The sequence below is a fragment of the Bactrocera dorsalis genome, chromosome 2 (assembly GCF_023373825.1).
Source record: "Bactrocera dorsalis isolate Fly_Bdor chromosome 2, ASM2337382v1, whole genome shotgun sequence".
Taxonomy (NCBI): Eukaryota; Metazoa; Arthropoda; class Insecta; order Diptera; family Tephritidae; genus Bactrocera; species Bactrocera dorsalis.
Window position 1 is genome coordinate 6,124,250 of NC_064304.1, and position 26,326 is coordinate 6,150,575.

Below are 26,326 nucleotides of genomic sequence, written 5' to 3' on the forward strand. Positions count from 1 at the left end.
TGGATTTGCTGATTTTGCTTTGGAACAGCTGGAAAACGAAAACGATTTTCTTTAAGAAAGTCATCTTCTCCGATGAGGTTTACTTTTATCTGAGCGGCTTAATGCTTGCTGGAAGCAAATTTGATACGATCAGAGATCGCGATTTTGGAAAAAGCTACATATACGAGTATACCTATCGATTAAAGTCTTCGCTTCGGTTTGTTGCTCTGTTTGTAAAGATTATAGTTCATATTATTCCGGTAAAATTGTGGAGTCTTTCTAGGAACATTTCCTCATTGGTTTGAAACAAATTCAGCCGGTTAGTGAAAGTAAAAAGGGTGTTTGTTTTCTGGCAATTAAGTTAAGGTGAATATTCTCTGCTTTATAAAATAAAATAAGTTTGTTTTTGGACGTCTCGAAAGTAGATCTGTATGAAAATATTCGGCAAAAATTTGAAATTGATCTGGCAAGTAGTTTCGGAGATGTATGTAAGCGTATTGTGAGAATGTTCCAGCTTAGTTGAATTGTTCGGGAACCAATACGCTTAAACGCATTTTTTCGAAAGAAGAAAATTTCTTCAAAAGGTTTAAATCAATCGAATTGAAATTTTCACCCGACCTTCTTTGTAATAATTGTCATGTAATGAAGAAAAACGATTAAATAATAATTTTGAGTTAAATTTTTCACAAAAACTACTTTTTTTCTGCTAGACCCCCATTTTGTCAAAAATCAAAATTTTGAGTAGTTCCTCGATCTTCCTGTATTCATCTAATATAATTACAAATTATTTTGGATTTAAGATAATTTCAAGCAGAAAAATCTTCTTCCTGGTTCAAGGAAGGAATGAATGAATTGAATTACCCATTATTGAAGGACATTAAATTGTCTAAATGTACATAATCTTTATCACACACAAAAAATCTCACACAAAAATACGTTTTTGCTCTTAAGACGTTCAGAAACCTACCTTTCTACATGTTCTCTGTGTAAATGTAAAACGGGCGACATGTTTTTTAAACAAGAGCCAATCTTGTAGGAATTGTTAAAAAAAGGTTAGAAAGGGTTTAACTCTTCAACAATTAGATTTAAAGGGATCTCTCAATAAATATAGTTCGTATAGCTAGAATAAGTCTTTTTTTATTGTTTTAAGGGGTCAGTAGCGTAATATTAAAAATAATTTTTTTTTTTTGCATTTTCTGTTCCCTTATACCTTTAGAATTAATATAGAAACCTATTTAACCATATGAAGGCTTCGTAAAAAGCCCAAAAATAATAATACCGCTCGATGTTCGGAGGGCTCGTAGTGCACAACTCAAACTTTTTCTCAAAACACACTTTTTAAACTGGCGGACATGTTTCATTTCGAACTACTGAACCGATTTGTTTAATTTTTTCTTTTAACTGTTCACAAAACGCCTAGCTATCGTCCCTACTTGATTCATAATTTTTTATAAATTATTGACAATGTTATGACAAAATTTATGTAAAAAACATGGAAAAAAATTAAAAAAAAACGTTAATTACTTTTTTATTTATCAACATTTTTTCATGATTCTAGTAGGGACGATACCATTTACGTATATTTTAAGAATAAATTGAGTTTTTGTGTTTCAGATGATCCAAGCATTTGAGTGTCCGCCAGTGAAAAAACGCATCTCATTCACCCAGCCATTTCTCCGACACATGTCATCAAAAAATTCCGAAAAATTTTGTTTACACACTCCACGATATACCTCATGATATGTGAAAAAAGTTCGATTGTAGAATAAAAATTTCTATGAAAAAAAATGTCAAAAAACAGCCCAGATTACCCTACTCTTAACCACTCTTAAACATTATCAGGTCTGTAGTTCCCACCTTGTCTCACACTGGATTACTTTGTTTTCGTAAAAGAAGAGCTGCCATTTTCGAAACTAAAATAGCATGTTTAATAAACCTTAAGGAAACGTTACTTGTGTACTTAATATGTGGATGATTGATCCCAGAACCGATTAGTACCATTTATATAAATGCCAAATATTCTTTTGAGATCGATCAACCTCAAAGCTCAATGCATATTATATTCCCTTTTCTTTAATACTATTAAAGATCGTTCGATTTCTATGCTATATCCATGAGAATATCAACCAGGAATCAGGTAAAGATATAAGTGCAATATTATTATGAGAAAAAGTCAATGTAATTACTTGTCAGTGCTAATCTTAATAACATTTTATGCTTTTTCCAGTTACTTCACAAGCTTCTGAACTTTCTCCAAGTATTTTTTAATACACAAACAAAAAGCAGGCAATTTGATTTATTTTCATTATGACATGTTCACAAAAGCGAATTTATAGCAATTTCGACGTACGCTTCAATACCTTTAATCGCTGCCTGATTCCTTGTGAACATTATTCTTAATATCCACTTTTTTAATTTCATCTTGATAATAACAAAAAAGTTGGCTTTTGTTAAGTATTTACGCAAAGGCATTATTTAATAACAGTAATTTTGACTGCACCACTTTTTAGGGAGAGCAACTACCCCTTCCACCCGCATCACGCCACATTCCGCGCATTTCGGCAATTTCAAGCAAACAATAAGCATTCTCACACCCGGCTCCAGAGCGTTGTCCAACAGCCAGCTGTCGAGCAACATGCCTCCATGTATTATACATATGTATATGTATGTGAGTGAGTGTGTCTGAAGGACATTCGTGCGTGCTCAGCTCTACCGGCGACATTGTCATCGGCGGCATCGAAATGCCTTCTAAATTAAATTTGTTCATGCGTAAGGCAGTTTGCGTTTTTTCTTTGAGCTCTTTCTATTGTTCAAGTTTACTTGTTGGGGAAATCCTGTAGCAACAGTTTGATTTTACTGGCACAGTCGTGTTGCTGCTTTTTGGGGGCGTTGGAGTGCGGCGGATGGGTGGTAAGACAGACAAATCATAATTCGCTAGCGAAACAAATAAGTGGCAGCCACAATTGGCTGTTTCTGCCGCGCGATTTAGTCGTTTTTGCTTCGGCTTACACAAATTCGTTTATTAGGGGTGTCCTTATTTACAGTTTTGAATGTATACATAGCGTACATTTTTCAGCAAAGCACATCTTTCCAGCATTATAATACTAAAATAATTACAAAACATTATGTCCAATAAAACTGACGTTCCCATACAAAAACGAACCACCTTAATAGTAACTACAGGGTAGGCCATTTAAAGTTGACCCATTTGTTTCTAAAAAAAAGAACAAAAGAAAACAATGTTTTTTGTTCATTTCAAAAATAATTTATTTTGATCCAAGGGGATTTGTTTCAGCTAATATTTAAAAATTAGATCGCGTAAATGGGCACCTTTAGCTTTGACAGCTAAATGCACTCTTTTTTCGACATTTTCCATGACTTTGGCCAATGTTTCGGATGATATGGCGGCTGTTTCACGTCGAATGTTGGCTTTCAGTTGAGCTAAGGTCTTTGGCTTATTAGCGTATACCTTGGATTTCAAATAACCCCACAAATAAAAGTCTGGTGGCGTCAAATCTGGTGATCTCGGTGGCCAGTCAACATCACCATTTTTCGATATCAATCGCCCGGGGAAAAATGGTCGCAATAAATTGATTGTTGGTCGAGCTGTATGGCATGTAGCCCCGTCCTGTTGAAACCAGAAGTTATCCATGTCATTTTCGCGAATAATGGGTATCACAAAATCCGTTATCATGGCTCGATAACGCTCACCATTGACTGTTGTCGTGGCTCCATCATCGTCTTCGAAAAAATACGGTCCGATGATCATATTCGCGCAAACACCGCACCAAACTGTTACTTTTTGGTCGTAAAGAGGCTGTTCTTCAATTAATTGAGGATTTTCGGTGGCATAAAATCGGCAATTTTGCTTGTTTACGCCTCCATTCAACGAGAAATGTGCCTCGTCTGACATGATGAGTTTTCGCCAAAAGTCAAGTTCGTTTTCAGCCATTTCGATGGCCCATTTGCCAAAATTAAGGCGTCGCGGATAATCAGCTGGGTTTAGTTTTTGTGCCATTTGAATTTTATATGGAAACATCTTCAAATCTTTATGAATTATGCGTCGGAGAGTGGTGCGAGAGATGTCTAATTCCTGAGAGCGGCGATAACTCGATGTCGATGGAGTCTCCTCAATACTGGCTCGTACAGCTTCGATATTTTCATCAGAACGTCTTGTGCGTTGTCTGGATGCATGACTGGCATTACTGAGATTACCGGTGTTCACAAATTTTGCGTATAAAGACTTAATTGTGTTCTTAACTGGAGCACTTTTCACTTTATTTTTTTTGCGAAACGCACGTTGAGTTAACACAATTTAAAAGTTATTTTGAATATAAAGCTGAACAATTTCAGCGCGTTCTTTTGGAGTGTACTGTTCCATGGTATAAATTGTCTTCGAATGACGCTTCTAACGCGGTATGACATTAGCCGATTTGTCAGCGCTGTTAAAAGTTACAGCGTTGCCAGATGGGTCAACTTTAAATGGCCTACCCTGTATATTATATGTAAGTTGTTAACTCTGTTTATCCAGCATAATTTGCGTGCCTCTTCGTCCATTTTTGCTTGATTTTTTGCGCGTCATTTGCCACTTGCCTTGTGTAAGCCAACTATACAGTTACGTTGTCTTTTTTGCCACATGAAAATATTTGGCATCTTTAGAGTGTAGTTTCAAGCGACAGCTGTTGTGGTTTTATTACCAAGGCAACAGCTGAAGATTTTTTGGATTCCTCAACTCTTTGTGTACTGAATTAAAGCCATGTATCTATGTAGGTGTGCTCGAGAGCGTAGTGTGTCTGTTTTTATCCGAAGCTTGCTTGCTCATTAAATTTCACTTTTTTCCTGCAGATGTTGCGAAATTGACGGTGCTATAGGTTTCGGTTTACGGCAGATTCGCTGTGAAGATTCATATTGATGTGCCAATTTTTTTAATATTAAACTTACATCACTTTACGCGCGTTTTTCTTAGCTTTTGTTACAATTTACAAACGCAAATTTTACACCATCACCGATCGCGATTTTAGATAAAGCTATCTTACCTATCAATTAAAGTTTGAGCTTAAGTGTAGTGTTACGTTGCAGTTCAACAGATTATTTCGGTAATAACATGGAGTTATTCTTGGATCATTTACTCTGTGTCTGTCTGTCTTTTATACGATAGTCCTCAACCAGGTAAAATATCTGTATTACATGACCATAATTTCATAGATTTTGGATACCTGACAACTCACAGCTTCATAGATCAATTGACCGCGTTTCTGGCAGCAACTAGTCGATGACTATCATTGATCCGTTTCGATGTTCCTAACTTTTATAAAACCCATAAACTTCAAATTTAATGGCGAACATTTATTATCATTCGAAAGAAAATTTTTTGGTCTTTATTTTTTGAAGGTTATCTCTTTTAAATGTTGGCCACGGCTACGTCTCAGATGATCCATCCGTTGAGTCCAATTTTCGATGACTCGATCGAGCATTTCGAGTGGTAACTGGCCTCCATCGAAGTGGGATTGTCCGCTTAGATCCTAGACTTTATATATCCCTACAAGAAAAAGTCTAACGGTGTGTTATCATCCGTTCTTGGGACCAATCGACCATCCCAAAACGTGAGATTATCTCCTCACCGAAGTATTCTCTCAACACTCTCTTTAATGCGATGTGTCTTGTTGAAATCAAATGTCGCCGAGGTCACGAGCTTCAATTTCAGGCCTCAAATAGTCGGCTACGATGGCGCGATAACGGTTGCCATTGACGGTTACGTTCTCATTATTTTTGAAGAAATGGAAACGATGATTCCACCGGCCACAAACCAAACCAACGGCCTTCGTATACATTCTTCGTACATGTACATTCTCAGCTTCTTGAAATCTATTGTCTTATCGTGTACTTACTTACACACAACCGTTAGGAATCGTTTAAATAAGTCTGTGCATATAAAGCTCGATGTCTGGGTGTCACATGTCACAAAAAACCCCGTGAACCGAATACGGAATAGTGTACTGCTAAATCCAACAAAGTCGATCCTTTTCTGTAGCGTTGGTTACTGCTGATTATAACTAAGACACTTACTAGAACTTCAACTGCAAATGGTAGTGGTAGCCAGTTTTTACGGTCAGAAAGTGTTTACTGGGTGTTTGGTGGGAATTGCAAGGAATCACCTACTATGAGCTGTTCTCTTACGGTCAAACTTTAAATTTTTACATTTACTGTCAAAAATTGAATCATTTGGAGTAAGCCAACTCGCAAAAGTGCCCTAAAGGAAAGGAATTTTTTCCATAGAGACAAAGCCAGTGACTTGTTAGAAGCTTCCAGAGCTTGGTTGGGACATTTTTATGTATCCACTTATAGTAAGAACCTGACACCAACTGATTACTACCTGTTTCTTTGTATAGCTAATGATTTTAGTAGTGCAATATTCGTCTCAAGAATAGCTTGGGAAAAAGATATTATGCTTATGCAAAAATAATATACGAGGGCTGCTATATATATTTCTGGTCTAATAATGAAAATAGGCATATTTATCAACGAAAATGGTTTTTTTTCGTTGGATTTGGCTCGTCTTGGAAGACCCACACGGTCGATTGCTGTTTTGTTTGGGGCTCATACGCATAGATCCATGATTCGTCACCTGTGACGATCTTATAAACGTCTTTTGAAGCACCGCGATCGTATTTTTTCAGCATTTCTTTACACCAATCCACACGAGCCTTTTTTTAAGCGATTGTCAAATTGTGCGGGATCCAACGAGAACAAACCTTCTTTACGGCCAGGTGTTCATGCAATATCGAATGTATGCTGGTGGGAGAAATGCATAGGCATGCCTCTATCTGAAGGTATGTTACATGACGGTCTTGCATTCTCAGTTCACGTACGGCATCGATGTTTTCTGGCACAACGGCTGTTTTTGGACGACCTTCACGGAATTCGTCTTTGTGCGAGCGTCGGCCACGATTGAATTCCTTGTACCAGTTTTTCACAGTGCTATAGGATGGTGCTTCATAGCCATACAAAGATTTTAGTTCATCGATGCACTCTTGTCGTGATAATTCACGTCGAAAGTTGTGAAAAATGATCGCACGAAAATGTTCACGAGTTAATTCCATTTTTTGGCCGAGATGAATTTTTTAATTCCCTGTAAATAAAACAATTCACGATTAAATGACAAAACGTTCTGAGTGATGTTATGCTAAAAAATGTCAAACTATCCAATGGAAATGTCAGATTGTACCTGGCAACACTTAGTGTTGCCTAGTCCAGAAATATATATAGCAGCCTATGTATGTATTTCTTATATGTAGACCTTATATTTCTATGCATTTCAGCAGCTTAAGGCTTGTAAGCATCTCTACTTGAGCTATATCTTTCAAATTTAGTCCAGAACAGAGAAGCTGACACCAGTGTTTATCAGATGTGTAAATGGCTTTTGTATAAATAAATAAAAAATATATTATTTTTCATGTTGTTTTATTAAATATGAAAATCAACAAGTTTTTCACAAAAGCGAATTTTAATGTAAATAAAAAAAAAAATTCTCGAGCATTTATTTAATTCAGCAGATATAAGTATAATAAGTTACAAATTTTAATACGCTACAAAAAACACATTATCAAATACCGTTATAATGGCAGCTGTGTTATGCGCGGTCCTCATAGTTATTGGATCGCTTTAACGGTGTTAATTACATACTTATAAAATGCTGTTTCCACTTTCCAATGTATATCAGCTTAGTGTATGGTAATATCGAATGCCATTCGATTGAACATAAACCCATAATTGCAAACAATATTTTAAAACAGTTTTCAAGTGTTTTCAACAGCACTCGAGCGGTGATTGAATAGGTGCTCCCCCTCCGCAAGCCACTTTAGTTTTTCATGTTTTACGGCTGCTGGCAACTGTGCACCGTGGAAAACATATTTTTAAGGGGATTAAAGTGTTAAGTGGCGGTTGCAGTGTTTGTCAATTTGTTTTCCCCCACTCCGTTGGCGTACACTTGAACGGACACCTTTCCCCGCAATAAAACTGGCGCGACCCCGACGGCGCGTTATCAGTAAGTGCGAGTAAATATACAAATTTCGTGGCAAAAGCGTTCGCCGTTGTCAGTTGACACCTTTGCTCGTCTGCCGCCGGCGCACAGTGCCACCGCTGCTTCTTTTTGCTTTTTGTGTGCCTGCTTCGCCGGCTGGTTAATTTTCGCGCGCTCTCGCCCGTATCTGCTGCTCGCCTGTTGCAGCTGGTCGCGCTACCTCTTCGTGGCTTCGTGGCTTTTTGATGAAAATTTATTTCAATTGACTTTAATCGAAATAAACTGTCTGCGTTCGCATTCCACGTCTACTCCGTAGGCTCTCCTGTGCATGTCAATAATGCGCGGACGTGTATTCGTGTGTGTGTGTGTGTGAGTGCCCACTGCCTGCCCCCGTTGTTGCTACTTCTGTTGTCACCTCCTTCCCGGCAGCTGCTAGGCCTTTCAAACGGTTTGTTTTCTGTTTTGATTTTGCTTTTTTTTCGTAAAGTTCATGCAGTCTGTTTTGTTTGTTGCTTTTGCTTTTTGTACTTTGCATTTTGATTGCCTTTCGTGCTTGTGCTCTCGTTGCTTGCGTTGTTGCTTCAGTTGTCGCAATTTGTGACAATTGCCGGCGTTGTTGTTGGCATTAAAATCAAAATAATTTTCAAAATTGCTTCCAGCGTGTGGTTGCTGCTGTTGTTGCCGCTGACGTAGTATGCCAATTCGCCAATTTCACTTAGTTACTTACACCAGTTGAACTCCCGAGCGATGTGACGGTCAATCAGCGCTCGCCGGTTGACCGACCGTGACTTGTGGGCACTGCGCACTGGATAGAACTAATATAAATTTAGCACAACCTCCATGAGGTGCTGTCCTCTTCTTCTCATGACAGTCGTCTAAATATAAATACATGGGTCACCTTCTGAAGAATCTTAATTCAAAAACATTTGGTAAATAGTCAAGTATAAATCCTTGCTATACCGACAGAACCGGACGGAAATATGGACTAATTTTTTTGCTTATGGTCTGACTATAATTAAAGTAATTTTCGTGGAGGGGTTTAGACCCTGGTCAGCTGCCTGCTCTGACAATTGTATCCGTGGAAATACTCGAACATTAGAGATCTAGGTGGTATGGGGACTAGCTGGACTGATGTACATACGTTTAGAAGTTAGCGCTGTGATCTCTACTAGTCGAAATGCCGAACAGTTACTGTCGTTTGCGGGTGAATTGATTATGCGGCGTAGGCGTTTAACTGAGAATTAGGGTGAGCTTCTTGTCTGAATGGTATATGCCAGTCCAGGGCAGTATGAAAGTTCAACTGGTAGTAGTTTCGGCTACGAGGTTTGACCGGAGACTTAATTCTGATACCACGTGGTGCAGGACCTCTTGAAGTTCGCTCCAACCTGCTCATGCGGACTGGCCTCTCTGGAAGTATCGAGGTGGTTGTGGTCAAAACCTGCATGCGGGACGAACTGACACTTGTCAGTTGAATGTGAAGTTGCATTGCATCGAAATATTCGATATTTGACTCGAATATCGAATCGAATCTAAGGATTCGATTCGACTCGAATCGAACTGTATTCGCATACCCCTACTCGTCACGAAAATGGAAAAACGAAATCAAGAGCAACTCGTCGCGATAAAATTTTGCGCCAGATTGGGCGAAACAGCTTCGGAAACGTACCTTCGCTAAAATTGTAAGAGTGTATGGTGATAGTGCCCTTAGTCGTGCCAAAGCTCACAATGGTTGTCTCCGCGCGCCCCCCGCCCGAAAAAAGCTCGCCTGAGGAAGTCGAAGGTGAAAACGATGATTATTGCCTTTTTTTGATAGCCGTGGAATCGTCCACAAAGAATTCGTTCCACTGGGGAACTGTGAATCAAGTCTGCTATTGCCAAGTACTCGAAAGATTGCGAAAACGCGTCAACAGGGTGCGCTTTCATCACGACAACGTGCCGTGCCACACCGCCTTCAGCGTGTCCCAGTACTTGGCCTCTAAAGGGATCGCCGTGTTGCAACAGCCGCCTTATTCGCCTGACATGTTATCCTGTGACTTTTTTTGTTTCCAAAAAGTCAAAGGAACCCATTTTGAGTCGATTACGGACATCCAGGCGGCCGCGACGAGGGTACTCGCGGACATACCAGCCGAAGCGTTCCAGAAATGTTTCGAAATGTTACCGAAAACGCGCTGTCATCGCTGTATAGCTACCAAAGAGGACTACTTTAAAGGGGATGGCAGAGTTGTAGAATAATTTTCAAATATACGGTTTTTATGGAATCAGTCTCATTACTTAATTGTCATGCCTCGGTAATCTCATTATTTAGGCTATTCAGGCAGATATGCTGTTAAGGTTCAATATTCTACTCATTTACGAAATTGTAGTTTCTCATTATATCCTGAATAAATTCCCAATTGAAATATCGCTAAGAATTTGTTCAGATTGGAAGACTACAGCATCGGAAGACTACTGGACTTATGTATGTTATTAGTTCTTTTTACTAGTTTTTGTTTTGCTTTTCCCCAACTCATCGTAATTGTTTTGAATCAACACATTTGTATAATTTAAATCGCGTTTTTAATTCAGCTATTAGCACCTCTTTAGTGTCAATCACTTGCTGGCCGCTCAAGCGAATCCCACAGTGACGCAATGAGCCATAAAAAGCTAAAACGAAACTATTTTTAAATTCCATTTTATTTCGTTTATTTTGTATCCAAGCGTTCATAGTTATTTGTTTAATTTGTCGGCCATTGTGTCGCTATCAATTAATTTCACATATCTGTCCAATTCGGCCACACTATTTTCAACCGGCATACATATGTACATATCAGTATGTGTATGTGTACGCATATTAACGTCTGAAGATGTGGGAAACGAGCAAATAAAAATGTAATAAAATTTGGACAAAAATTCAAAAATTAAATTTGCATTTCTTGCGTGTGTGTGCGTGGGCGCAATGTAAACTTAAACGCTTGCGGGTGTCGGTGACGTAGCTGCGCAGTCGGACATGCAGCTGACGGCCAGACAAATAAAGAAACATGCACAGCGGCGAGCAACTGCTGAATTCGGCGGCATTTGGTGGGGGACGGTTGGATTTTCGGCAATAAAATAAAATATAAAAATATTTATTTTGAAAATATTTAACTTTAGTGAATTAAAAAAATACTGTAAAATCATATATTTCCCGATTATGATCGGCGTCGAGCGTTACTCCCCTATTCAGCCGATATTTGCCATGCACGCACACCCCCACCACTCGTTGCAGCGATTCGTTATTACGCCGAATTCACACTACAGTGGCACTCGCTTGCCTCCAGTGGCGTCGGGCAAACATGAGAATGTATCGCCGATTTGCTGATGATGATAAGCGTGTCTGCTCACCGCCAACAATATGTTCACGCTTAACGGTATTGCCAACTCATTGAGTGCAACAAATGGCAGCAGGCCGAGCAGCCAGCCCGACAAATGTAACCAATTAATTGAAATGCAACAACAACACATGCGAGTGAGTATAAAAAGCGACCAAAATGCAATAACATTTCACTGCAATAAAATGCAAAGTCGATTATTTTGCATGCGACAGAAAAATAATTGCCGGCAATTTGCATATGGCAGCGCGCTCTATATGGTCTGTCTGCCTTTGCTGTTCCACACACACACGCATACACGTATATTATTAGTGTATTTAATGCTGGACTTTTTCAATAAAATATCTACTACACCCACGCGTTGATGATAGCCATGGAGCGGAGGGCAGTCGCTCGGGCGTCCCGTAATCTGTGTCATTAGCTAGCAATCGCAATGGCGGCGCACGTTTTTCGCAAGTAATCGACACATACAGTCATATTATAAAAACATATGTTTCCGTGCTTATTATATCCAAATGTGATATTACGCTGGTGCACCGAAATGCGCTTGACGAGCAACGCTTATAATTTACAGCAACTGTAGAGCGCTGTCTTCGATTCGCCGAACTTTAGAGAGTAACGAATGGAATAGCGAACTGGTATTAACCACTTTGCTTGAATACAACAAGAAAACTCTTTAACTTCGGCTACAAAGACTTTACCTTTACCTTTCAGAAATATAAAATATTCCTTCAAGAACTTGATTTGGATCGGTCAATTTGCATGGCGCCTGCATACATACATACATGCTATAATGAATCGATCTGAAAAATATCTTCGGAAATTGCACCGTTGTGTTGGTGAAAATATCTCGTCAAAAGATGAAGAAAGTCCGATCTGAACAATTTCTTCGGAGATTGTATTGCTGGCTTAGACAAGAACCCATGTCAAATTTAATGAAGATATCACGGCGAATGAAAAAAAATTCCATTTAAACACATGAATCCGATTGTTCAGTTTGTATGCCATCCATATGACATAGTGGTCAGATATTGACGATTTCAGACTGATAACTCTAAAACAGGAGGACTAGTTCTTGTATATACGGCAAAAGGACGGATGGACAAACAGACTGACATATCTAAATTGACTCAGCTCGTCACGCTGATCCTTTATATGTACTCCATGGGTCGTCAAAGTTTTGGTTTGGCGGTTACAAAAATCGTGCCCGTCAGTCACATATTCCTTTCCGAGGGATCGCGACTCATTCTGCACTTTTCACATTTTTTAAGGATTAGGTTTCGAAAATCTGTTTCAGATGTTTCATGGAATAAGGTGGAAGTGTACTCGTCGACTTTCTCCAAGATAGTGGGTCTATAGAAAACTCAAATGACCAGTAGTTAGTTGAAAGAAAAAAAATAGGAACGTCTTGCAAGTTTCGACCACCAATTATTATCTGTTGGTTTTAATCACTTTTGATATAAAATTATAGTGAGTATCTTGCTTTGAAACCCGTAGAATATATTTTAATTGAGGTTTCCCCCGCGTTCTATGGTCTTTGTATCCCCTGTTCTATCACATGCTCTTATAAAGGCCCAACACTCTGACGAACTCCAAGAACTTGCTAAGCGCTATTGAGATGATGTGATCCCTATAATATATTCATAAGTATGGATCTAAAGGCTTTCGAGCTGCGTCTACAGATTGCTGTGTGATCTAGAACCAGGCGCTCAGGATTTTCCGGGTCTACGTCGCAAAACTGACATTCGAAAAACATATAATTCAAAGTTACTATATATTTTGGGCAGGATTTATAATACCTCAACAAAGTTTCAAAATGATCTTGAAATTAAAAAATTTACAACCGAATATATGTCTGGTATGCAGAGAATCCTCGCAAGATACTAACCAGCTCCTTGTATGCCAACCAAAACTTAACTTGACCTACTGATCCTCTCGCAAGAGGTCGTTTCGCAAAGAAAATAGACGATTTCGATAAAAAATTCACCGTCTTTTCTTCTAAAAAAGTTTGACGAAAACCGTTGCAGTAACCACAGCTGATAGTTGTTAATAGCACGAGTCAGAATTTCAGAAATGGCTTTTCAAAGACGCATTGCTTTTCACCAAACATGACTGCTTAGCGAACTTCCGGTGTATATTTTGGAAGCAGCCGCCTTAATCTCCGCCGCCGTAATCTCCATTTTCACTCCTCTTGAGAAGTAAAGTCCTCCCGACGAACAAAGATAAAACTCTACAAGTCATATCATACTATATGGTGCAGAGGCATGGACGATGATAACGTCTGATGAGACGACGTTACGAGTTTTCGTGAGAAAGATTCTGCTGATGAGTTTTTTCACGCATTGGCAACGACGAATACCACAGTCGATGGAACGACAAGAACAAGAAGATGATCTCCATTCTGTAGAATATCATCCAATACACAACCACTAACTGTTCGATTTCCTATAAGCGATCACCACACTGGGGCCACTAGTTCTATCCAACCGCTTACTGGTTCGAGTCAGTAATATTAGTATTGTATTTTGTTGTATTTTTTTTGCACATCACAATTGATCTTCATAAAGTCTCAGTTTCGAATTCTCCACAATATTTTGCACTTCCTTCGCGGCATTAATTTCTTAAATTTGCTGATTTGGCTGGTTCAGTGCAGCAATACAATGAGTGGCCTTCAAATCGAGAAAGCCACTTTGCCACCGAGCAGCGAGTAGCGAGTGAGTGTCAGTGTAAATAATGAAGCGTGATTTAAGAAATCAAAGCAAGGCATGGCTGAAGAGACAAATAAACAAATAAGCACACTGACACTGTGTCAGGCAGAGGAAATATCAAATTATAATGTACCTCCACGGCAACAACAAAAAATGGAAATTTTTAGTCGCGGCGTTGAAGAATAATTTTCTTTCATTGCAAGCAGCCAAGCTGAACGTCATCCCGGGAATCATCAAAATTAAATTCGCCAAAGCAAAGACAACAAAAAAAGCAAAAACCAACAACAAGAACAGTGAACAGTTCTGGGACAGCGCAGATACTCCGTCAAGTCACGTCAGACTGACAGGCCCGACAATGTTTTTTGTGCCGTGCACATGCTTGTATGGGTGTATGCGTTTGCGGTTTAGTGTATTAAAACAGGCGAGTTCTCGCTACATTCGCCGGCATCGAGGGGGGCAACGTCTATGCCGCTGCAGTCATTATCAGAGATAAGCGCCTGTCATTCAGTTTTTGTTACGAAAATGTCTCTGTCTCTGTTTGTTTTTGGCACTTTTTATTTGCAGTGCACACACACGGAAACACACTCACGCATACGCACGCACACATCCACAGCACTTGCTTGAAAGCATCTTTTGTGCGCTGCATTGCTGGCTCGTCGGTGGAGAAGCGCGCGCTGCTTTTTTGATAAGCAGATTTCCAATTGTCAATTAGACGTTGCATGACTAAAACGCCTCTAACTGCTGCGACATCCCGTAAGCAGAGTGCGTGAAGAGTGATTTACATGCGCCTTGCTTGCTTTCCACCCACGTTAGTATGTTTAGCTATGCGTATGGCATAGTTAAGTATTTTTGTTGTTTCATTGAAAAGAAACCCTAACTGGAAAAGATGGAGCTTTGAATTTGCGGTTCTAGCTCTTCTAGATTAGGATTCTAATATTCTTCTTCCTTGTTAGCGTAGACACCGTTTACGCGGTTAAAGCCGAGTTTACAACAGCGCGATTCGAGATTCCAAGTGTAGCCAGGTCTTTCTCCACCCGGTCTCTCCAACAGAGTTGAGGTCTTCTTCTTCCTCTGCTCGTTGTTCCATAGAATGCGATATTCCCGTTGACAATGCGCAAATGATCATAAATCTTCCATAGAACCTTTCTATCGAAAACTCCTAACGTCGACTCATCAGATATTACCATCGTCCATCGAGTGACTTGTAGAGTTTGGTCTTTGTTCGTCGACAATTCCAACTACTCAGTCCGAAGAAGCACTTGTTGGCAAGAGGTATGCGATGTATTTCGAGGAGGAAGTTCTTGGTATTAATGCTGGTTCCAAGATAGACAAAATTATCTACGACTTCGAAGTCATGACTGTCAACAGAAGATATTTCCTTTTGCCCTCGTTCATTACTAGACCCATTTGCTTCGCTTCCTTATACAATCCGGAGAAGGCAGAATGACAGCTGTACACTCTTTTAAAAGATTGTACATTCTCGATTAAGCTCCGTAGCTCGAACTGTTTTCTTCAGCAGTATATTGAAAAAGTCGCACGATTGGGAGTCGCCTTGTCTGAAACCTCGTTTAGTATCGAACGGCGCGGAGAGGTCCTTCCCGATCCTGACGGAGCTTTTGGTGTTTCTCAACGTCAGTTTACACAGCCGTATTAGTTTGCGGGAATACCAAATTCAGACATCGCGGCATAAAGGCAGCTCCTTTTCATGCTGTCAAAAGCAGCTTTAAAATACTTATATTAACAGGTGGTGTGTGTCGATCCTCTTTTCACAAGATTTGGCGCATGGTGAATATCTGGTCAGTTGTTGATTTTCCAGGCCTAAAGCCACACTGAAAAGGTCCAATCAGTTTGTTGACAGTGGGTTTTAATCCTTCACATAATACGCTCGACAGAACCTTATATGCGATGTTGAGAAGGCTTAGCCCGCGGTAGTTAGCGCAGATTGTGGGGTCTCCCTTTTTGTGGATTGGGAAAATCACACTTACATAAATTCGTCGGACAAGCTTTCGACCGATCATATTGTACACAGAAGCTGATACATGCTCCTTATCAGTTCTGCGCCGCCGTATTTGAATAGCTCGGATAGCAATCCATCGGCTCCCGACGTGTCGTTATTTATCAGACGAGTTATGGAACGTCCACTCCATCGTCATTGTCATCGTCATCGTTTGTAATCTAAGCTAGCAAAATATTCAATTAGATTTTTGAAATTCTTGGTTCTGTTGCATTGCGTGCTCGGTAGTTCGAACTGTAGACGTCGGGTCCGAAGTATGCCGACTGCGAAACCTTATAATGCACTAAAGGCGTATCAGAACTTTTTCCGACACAGGTAGGATAAGATAAATATATATAAGGGTGCTGAAGAAAGGAAGCTTACTTTCGATCCACTTTCCTGAACAAGTTGACTTTTTCGGCAAAAAGGTAAACATTTTGCGCATTCCTTCATATTCGTGGCTTCTTTTCTTTTTAAAACAAAACGAAATGGCTCACAGGTTTGAAACATAAGCCGACCAAGTGATCAGCGCTGGGAATCTGTAGGAAGTGTAGGGACCTGAGGCAGGATTATTAACGGAAGACTTGAAAACAATCTGCTTGGACTGACTTGGATTAAAGTGAAATCCAATGAACTTGTGTGGAATATTTCTTCATTAAAGAAACACTTTTGGGAACTTGACTAACTGACAGTTCAAATCATTGACATTGTTTTCAGCTGAAAACAACAACAACGACAGAAATTAGCAACCATAATTGAGGGTTGTCAAAATTTGCCACAACCCCAACCTGCAACACTTTTTAATGCACGCATGCAACATGTGTCACCAGTTGCATGAAGAGCATTGCCTACAGCTTTCACAAAAGCGATACACACATTGTTGTTGCGCACCCGTATTTTGTGGCAATATTTTGTTCCAGCATTTAATGCATGTGGCATGCAACATATGTAATGCTTGCATATTGAAATTCACATACTCGTAGCTGTCCCTGCTGCATTTAGCATTTATCATTTTTTGTTTTGTTGTTGCATGTCGCAATGCTGCGCTGGCATTGTATGAATGTGTCGCTTTGGCCTTTTCGCTTGCCACACGACACATACACGTGTACAAGTTTATTTGGTGTACATTTTTGGGTGCACATTCCGGCTGTTGTTGCACTCGTTGTTGTTGCATTTTAGACCGTGCCGGCGGTAGGTTGTGTGCAGGGAGTAAGTAGTAGCCGTTCTGTGGGGCATGCCACGACTTGACGTGCGTTAACACACAGCGCTTTTGTTGCATTTATTTTTTTCGATTTTTGCTTTCTCTTCTTCTATTCATGTGTGTCGCATCTGCCTTGTTGTTGCTTGCGGAATTTCGTGTGTTTCATCTTTTGTTGCCCCCTTTTTTTTTGTGTGTGTGTGTGCGAGTGTGGCTCGTGTGTGTTGCATTTTTAAAGGCGCTCGAAGGCATTTCCCTCGTTGCATGCGTCATGCTGCATGCCTCAGGCGCATACATTCTCGTGCGCTGTTCACACAAAGGAATTCGACAGCTATGCACCCACTTTCCCGGCATTCACTCTTGTTTTCTTCAAATACGCATTCGCATTTTTGAAAACTGCTGCCACATCGGAGGCACCTAAGGCCTCAAGGGTGTGCCATTTTTCAATTCGTTTTAAATTTAGAGCTTAATCTTTGCGATTAAACAAATTGGCAACATTTAACGGAACATTTGTCGGTAATCTTCGGTGGCTTATAACGAGCAAGGTGAATTATCAACAATTTTGTGCTCAGTGATTTATTTAATTAAATGGTTTTGACAAAGTGGGCGATTGAGCCGGGGATAGACCTTGCAAGGTTTGACGTTTTGATATTGAAATAGTAATTGAACGAAAAAAATCCATTCCTTGAGACATTTTAAATTATATCTCGAAGACCTCAGTTAAATTTCATTAAGATCGCTTGAGTAGTTCGCGAGATCCCAACCGACCTTCCTTGAAATCACAGTTTCGAGCAAAACTCGTTTAAAGTTTTAGGGAGATTTTTTCAATGCCTGGTTAATATAGGTTATATATCTGACCTCAATAACATATCTTTTCAAGGCTGTCTCTCCAAAAGTATTACTCGAATCAACTTAAGAAGCTAGAGCTGTCATAGAACTAAATAATATAATAAAATTAATAATTAATAATAATATTAAAATAGTACGACACATGGACTTCCTTAAAAATAATGACGTTGCAATCATCACACAACTGTCCATAAAGGAATGTAGGATTTTCAGCGATAATTCTGTGTCTAAAAGCGGAATTGAAAGGATTGCTCGCTTGAAATGAAAGTATTAACCAGAAAATATTAAAAATAGTCAGTAAAGACTCTGAACCGCAAAGAAGTTTTTGCCAATGTTAACCAGCCAATCTCCTTATTTACCTTTTTTAGGCGCCAGATAAGATACCAGAAAACTGTTAAAACGCTTGAGCAAGAACTAGTTGGTAAACTGTCATCAGTTAGCCAAGCTTTCTCCACATGGTCGATTTCCCTGGTGCAAGTGTCATTAGATGACAGTTTCGTTTGCATCAATAGCGCATGGAGAATTCTATGCAATGCTGCTGCCATACAACTTCGCCCTTTCCTAAAAGCGTGCTCTGCTGTTCTTTGAGTTTCGTCTACAGTTCATGTGACTTTTTATGCTGCTACTGCTGTTTTTTGTTGTATTATTTCAGTAAATATTATTGTTGGCGTTGTTTTTGTGTTCATTTGTACTGTGCCCGCTGCGTCTTCTGATACAAATAGAGTTGCCGACAGAAATGTTTATTAAGTTAATGAAACTATCAGCGGCGTTTATTTACTCATACACTCTCTGTATCTAATTATTTAAAGTTTGTTTTTTTGGAATTGTAGATCATTGAACGATCCGCCTTTTTTGATATCGTAATATGAAATGAACTGCGTTGTTTTGTTCGAACACTTCTTATTTTATATTATTTATTATGTGCTTTCATACCCGAGGAGTACTCGTGGGGTATTCAAGGAGGCTCTCGTAAATACTTGGCTGAGATTTTGATTAGTTTCCGTAATGTCTGACAAAAGTGTCTAATTACTTGGCTGGTTAACGTGGTTTGGAATAATGTATCTATCAGAAGCCAAAGGGATTCAAAAATGGTGGTTCGGAAGTTTAAATGTTTCCTATTAGATCTTTCATGAAGTTCTTGACTAAGGAAATATGTTAATTAGCGTGTGTAGGACATTTGGTATTAGAACTTCGTACTACGGAAAGCTGGTTTGAATGCTCTTAGAACACATTTTACTTCAGTAGGAGCTATTCGAAATTTTTGAGATTATGCAGATCCGATTCTGTCGTTGGGGGTTTGCTGGATAGACGGAAGTTACACGAACCTGAGTTAGGCAAATACGGTGGTTACGGCACGATATTGCTCTGACGAAAAACTTCTGAAGGAACAATGCAGAATGCGACGGTGGATTATTGTGGTTCTAAAACCAAGAGTTTTCGGACCATAATTCTGGCATATTTTACAAATAGCATGCCGTATTCCTTGTTGACAGTTAGGCCGGTCGGAGCGCACTACACGTCGATAATCGGAGAAAACTGAAACCTGACCTGCTTTGACGTGATTTTCTCGGATTCGGCTCATCTTTGCCACGATATTTGGTCGACTGGGGATTGGGGATTTCGGATCGTAAGCATAGATCCAAGACATATCGCCAGTAATGAAACGTTTCGTGACATCCTGATAGTCGCAAAGCATTGGTTCACAGAGGTTAACGCGACGCTTTTTTTTCGAAAAATTGAGTGGTTTTTCATTTTCCTTTGCCAGTAAGATCTCTGACTGTTAATTGTCGATTCTCAAGCACCAATTTCTTTACTTTATTGACGTGTTGGTCATCAGTTGATGTTGATGGCCGTCCTGGACGTGGTTCGTCGTCAACGCTTTTCTCGACCCTCTTTGAATAATTTGTACCATTCAGAAACACTTGCTCGCGGCAAATAATTATCATGGAAAGCCTTTTCCAACATTCTGAATATTTCGGTATTAAAAATTTATTTCCGCACACAAAAGTTAATGGAACTTTCCTAAGCTTTGAAGCTGGAATCTCAAGATGTAGTAAAAGGGTACTTTTTGCTAATATTCGCTTAATGCATAAATTCGTTCATGAAACAAATTGTTGGAATGAGCTATTAACTTTCACATAAACCTCAAATACCATTCAATTTGTCATTCTTGCTGTCCACTGCATATCCTCCCGGCATGGCAACCCTCAAGGCAAACAATCAACAATTGTTCAGACACAGATATTTGTTCGACCCAGTGTTCGGTGTCGTGGCTGTTGACAAAATTCATTTGTTTTTATACAATTCAAAGTACTCAACGCACAGCATTAGACCACTAAACACACACATACCTACACAGTCCCACACATACGAGTACATAATTGGATGCGATGCCCGCATAAGTGCAAAGCAGAATTTGTACTTTTCGAGTTGTTGTTTTGTGCTTTTAAGGCTTTTTGCCATGCACTCACACACACACACATACATGCATACATGTACATATGGTGTACATTTGTTCAGTGCGTTCGAGTGTTTTGTAAACAAACAAAAAGCGGTCAATTCAAGCCAAAAAAGCACAACAAAAGCAATTAGCATTTGAAAAATGAATTCATTTGAAATTAAAGAGTTGAATTATTCACTCTTCATAAACTGTGATCGGTCGCCAATGGGTGCGAGTGTGAGTACGAGTAAGTGTGTGTGTGTATGTATTCGTAGAAGGTAAGGGGGTGCATGGTATGCTGCACAGTCGGTTCGCTTGCCAAATTGGGCATATTGCCAAAAGAAGAGGCGGCAATAATAGCAACAACAACACACAATGATCAGCCACTTTATGTTTGCATGCCCATGCCTGTGTGGATGTGTGTGTGTGTGTTTGCGTACATATTATTGCGGTTGATGAGCGTTGAATGCTGTCACTTTTTGACTTTAGCAATTTCTCATTGTTGTTTTTCTTTCTAGTCGTGGTTGTTGTTGCTCTAGTGTTTTGTAAATATTGTTGATGCTCATCAGTCAGCCTAACCAGCAGCAATTGTTGTCGTGCTGTTGTTGTCTTTAGCTATTTTCACTTGTTTTGGCTGCCTATTGCCCGATCGGCGCAGTGTGCCTGTCTGCCTGCCAGCCAGCCTACTTCACTGGCTGCCAAGCAGTGTTATTGCAGAGCTTATTGTTGCGCCGCCTGCCAGCGGTGTTGCTGACGGTGTCGGTGTCGCTATCGCCGCGAGCTGTCAGAATAATGTCAACGCTTCAGTGGTGCATTTGAGCGGCAAATCATGCATGAATATAGAAACTTAGCAACAACAAAGCGCAACGCAAAGAGAAGCGTTGCGCCTTTCGCCATTTGATGTGTGCAAAAAGCGGAAAATGCTCGCAGGCACTTGGCGGCAGTACTTTGCGTATGTGTGCTTTTCGCGCGTTTGAGGCGGATGAAAATACTGCTCTGAGCGAAATTTCTAATTGGTGATGTCAAAAATGTTAAAAGAAAAAAAATGTTTTTTTTAGGTAAATGTTTTGGCCTGAGATGAAATAGACTTGTTAGCTTTACTAAATATGTTTATTTAATCTCACAGTTTTGTCCAGCTTGTTAAGAAAGTATAAATTTCAAAATAAATAAGTATATTCCACCACTAACCCATTCAAGTATCTCTCTATCCCTAAAAGTACACTCATTGTCGCCAAGTGGTTTCCACTTACAATATTGTTTATATATTCACATCAATTCTAATTGCTAGCGAGTGTTATAACACTAATTAACTGTAGTGTGTATCCTTATCACTTCTTGGTGCTCTGATTTAAAGTAGCGCCTGATAAGATCGCTCGGCAATAAATTAGCAGTTACTTTCAGTGCCTTACTGCCACCTCCGTCCAATTTACGACTTCGAAATGTGTGTCTTAACAAGCAACCTCATTATCTACGTCACGTAAGGTGCTAATACTCATTTCAAGTTTTATCTACTTTTTGTTACAAGGAAAATTATAGTATGGGAATACGTACATTAGGGTAGTTCGAAAATTAAAAAAACATTAACTATTAATAAAACTTTATTTGTAATGAAAATAAGTACATTAGAGTTTAAAAATTTCTAAAATTTACTAATAATAAAATTTCATTTTTTATGACAAAAAAAAAAAATTAAAAAAATATTCAAAATTTTTAACTATTCACAAAAAGACAAAAAAAAAATAAAATAAGTAATTTACTGAGAAGAACAATGTGTGATTTTGAAATGGCAAGCATAGAAAGCTCTCAAGAAAGATAATTTTATTTTTTTTTTATTTTTGCAAACTAAGTTAACAATTTCATATTTCTACAGTGAAACGTGTACTTGGGAAGCATCCTGCTTGTATTTATTTTGAGGACGAGAAATATTCCAAGTTTTTCTCACAGAAATTTTCAATAACATCTCCATCACTTCTTCAAATCATCTTTTAAATTTTTTATAACAAAAAAATATTCAAAAAAAAAGTTTTATATAACAAAATAATTTTTGTAATTTTTAATTATTTATTTTTTATAATATTTTTATTTAAAAAATACTTTTGTAGTTTTTTTTTATAATATTTGTTCTTTAAGAAATCATAAACAATAAAAAAATGATAAAAAAATTAATATTTAAAGTATACTAATTTTTCTATCATATTTTCATATAAAAAATAATATTTTTCTAATAACTTTACAGATTAATTTTGTATAATATTATGTATACATATAACGAATTCATTTATTTATTTACTTTAAAAATCCATTTTTGTTTAAAATTTTTTTTATAAAACAAATTTATGTTGTAATTATTTTAAATATTATTATTTTTTTTATAAAACTTTGCTAAACGGCTCTCAAAAATTATTTTAGATGGCTGAAAATAAAATTTTGTTTAATTGAAAAAATTAAGGACCATCCTAATGTACATATATACATACATACATTCTGATGAAACCTACTCGAGATAATTACTGATTGATGTAGATAGAAATACTTGCCTAAATTAGAATTATTTAATTTTCGATTTTTCGCAATAATTTCACTTTTTCATAAAAGTATTTTATTTATTATTTTTTTGATTTATTTTTATTTATATTTATATTTATTTTTTTATTTATTTTTTTATTTATATTTATTTATTTTTTTAATTTAATTATTTCATACTTTTTTCTTCTTCATATTTTTAAAATATTTATTTATTATTTCATTAATTTTCAAAAATTTAGTTTTGTAATGTTTATTTTTTAATTTAAAAAATTTTTTTTTTTAGTTTAATTATTTTGTAATTTTTTATTTCTAATAGTTTTTTGTTGTTCTTCCTCATATTTGTCAATTTATTATTTCAATTATTTTAAACATTTTTTCTTTAATTTTTTTTTAGTTTTTTTATTTTTTTTATTCGTTTTTTTTATTTAATAATTTTATAATTTTTTTCTTTCTCATTTTTTTTTGAATTTCTTCTTCATATTTTGCAATTTTTTTATTTATTGTTACGTTTATATTTTAAATTTAAAAAATTAATTTAATTATAATTTTTTTTTATAATTTTTATTTTAAAAGTTTTTTTTAGACTTTTAACTCTTTTAAAATGGATTTTATATGTTTTCCTCAGTTTTTTTGTTTTCTTTCTCATATTTTAATTTTTTCACTTATATTTTAAATTTTTATTTTGTTTTTAAATGTTAAATTTTTTTGTTGTTTAGTTTTTTTAATTCTTATTTTTAATTTAATTATTTTATATTTTTTTTTTTTACTTTCTTATTTCTCTTCTTAATATTTTGGTGTTTTTTTCCTCATTTTTTTTACTTGTTATTTTTTTAGTTCTTTAATTTTGCATTTTTTTTAGTTTTTTACTTTTGTTTAAACTTATCTGCAAATATTTACGTTTTATGTATTTAAGCCACTTGCTTAACACGCGAAACATCTGTTTTTAAGCATTAAACAGTTACGCCAATAGTTTCTGCTTTTTCAGCTCAAATATTATTTTATTTACTTGCAATCTTTATGTTTTTGTTGTTTCTCTTCCTATTTGTTTATTTTTGTTTTGTTATCTATTCGATGTGTGTTTTAATTGCGTTTCATGTTTCCTCGTGTTTATTTAGAATCGCAAGCATTTTTTGTTTTCAGTGTAAACAGTCGCTTACCAACTATTGTATGTTTAGTTAGTTTCCAAACAGCGAGCGGATGTTGATAAAATAATTTAGCATAACGAAATGAAATTCACAATCTATTTGCACCCATTCCTTTCTAATATAATCACCTATACATACATAAGTATATATTTTATATTTTCAATTTAAAGTCTTTTGTTCTATAACTAATTTCCTACCTTTAGCTAACCGCTCAGCTGCTGCAATTCTCTTTCCACTATCTGCTTGTTTCCGGAACATCTTTTATTTACGAAATAAAAATGCGAAAATATTAAGCCGAAAGTATTTGCTTATAATTGCTACAATTTTCCTTATTTTCTCTTCTATTTTTAGGTAAGTTTGTTCAGATATGCACAGCCGTGTAAGTGTTTGCAATTATTATGGCATTTTTATAAACATTTTCTTTTCCTTTTTTTAACTGTTTTACGCTTAATGTGCTCACAAACAGAAAACAGAAGTCCACAGTTAATTGTTATCTTAACTTTATTTTGGAAGCAATTTATACACCGAGTAGGAATTACGTCATGCGCCAAAGTCGCGCTGTTTTACTTGGAATCGAATGCTGTGGAACATGTCATAAAATAGTTAATGAGAAAAAACAAATAATTGTACGAGGGCTGTCCGATAAATAACCGACCTAACCATGATGCACGTGACTTTTTCAAAATTTTTTTTTTTTATTTTTCTACATAGTCTTGTTACTCCACACACTTCTCCCAGCGATGCTTTCATATCTGCAACCCTTCCAAATAGTACTTGGCGTCTTTGTCTGCAAAATACGAGTTCACGAAAGAGATTGCCTCCTCATTTGACGAAAATCTCTGGCCGCCGAGCGCAGTTTTAAGTTGAGGAAACAAAAAAAAGTCGCTTGGTGCTAGATCCGGTGAATAAGATGGATGGTCAAGCAGTTCTAACCGCAATTCGTGGATTTTCGCCATGGCGACTGTTGAGGTGTGAGATGGTGCGTTGTCTTGGTGGAATAAGACTTTCTTTTTTTGCAAATGTGGCCGATTTTTCGAAATTTCTTCCTTTAGCTTGTCCAATAATGATGCGTAGTATGCTCCTGTTATAGTTTTTCTTTTTTCAAGATAGTCGATAAAAATAATTCCATGGCTCTCCCAAAAAACACTCGCCATCACTTTCCCAGCCGAATACACAGCTTTAGGTTTTTTTGGGGCTGGTTCCCCCTTTTCAATCCACTGTTTATATTGGTTTTTTGTTTCGGGCGTATAATGATGAATCCAAGTTTCGTCTACAGTTATCAATCGGCGCCAAAACTCGGTCTTATTGCCTCTAAACTGAGCCAACAGAGCGCTGGAAATGTTCATGCGCACACGTTTGTGGTCTGGCGTAAGCAAACGCGGCACCCAACGCGCGAACAGCTTTCTCATGCCCAAATCTTGGTTTAATATGTGACAAACAGTTTCTTTTGACATCTTCATAATCTCAGCTATTTCCTTAACTTTAATCCGGCGGTCGTCTAGTACCAATTGATGAACTTTAGCGATGTTATCGTTAATGGTTACAGTTTTTGGACGCCCAGGACGTTCATCATCTTCCAAGCTCCTGCGACCACGTTTAAATTCAGCTGCCCAAAATTTTACGGTGGTAAACGATGGTGCAGAGTCACCATACACAGAGTCCAACTCATCTTTGATTTGTGAAGGCGTATTGCCTTTCAAAAATAAAAATTTAATTACAGCTCGATATTCATTTTTTTCTATTTTGGGGAAATCACCGAAATAGACTCACAAAAACGACTGTCAACAGATAATTGCGCAAGATAAAATTCTGAAATTTTGGCGAGTAGCTATTATAATATGCACAATTTGAAGTAGAAACTTTTTTTCAGATGTGCCGCTAGCTTCACGTTGAGGTCGGTTATTTAAGGACAGCCCTCGTATATCGAAATATCTGTATATTTCTTCCTGTGTTTCATAAGGTTCTTAAGTTGAACCAACCATGTAGAGAAGTTCACGCAAGTGAGAAAAGTTCTCTGAGCGCCTGTCTGTCTGTGACTAGAAACGATTCCATATGAAAAAGAACTTCACTTTTATAATTTTGTTTTTAGAAGTTCCTACTTCCAACCTGTGACCTTATACG

At 37.6% G+C, this 26,326-nt stretch overlaps 1 protein-coding gene across 5 annotated transcripts in view; it reads left to right on the top strand.

Annotated features, from left to right (window-relative positions):
* Positions 1–26,326, top strand: part of LOC105227019 (polypyrimidine tract-binding protein 1) — a 498,255-nt gene that overhangs the window by 92,616 nt on the left and 379,313 nt on the right. Inside the window, exon 3 of one of the 5 annotated variants that reach the window (XM_049450399.1) lies at positions 24,557–24,584. The exons of the other annotated variants lie outside the window; for them this stretch is intronic. Within the exon in view, the coding sequence (XP_049306356.1) occupies positions 24,573–24,584 (12 nt within the window). The 5' untranslated portion in view covers positions 24,557–24,572. The remainder of the gene's footprint in view (positions 1–24,556; positions 24,585–26,326) is intronic. 5 annotated transcript variants of the gene reach the window in all.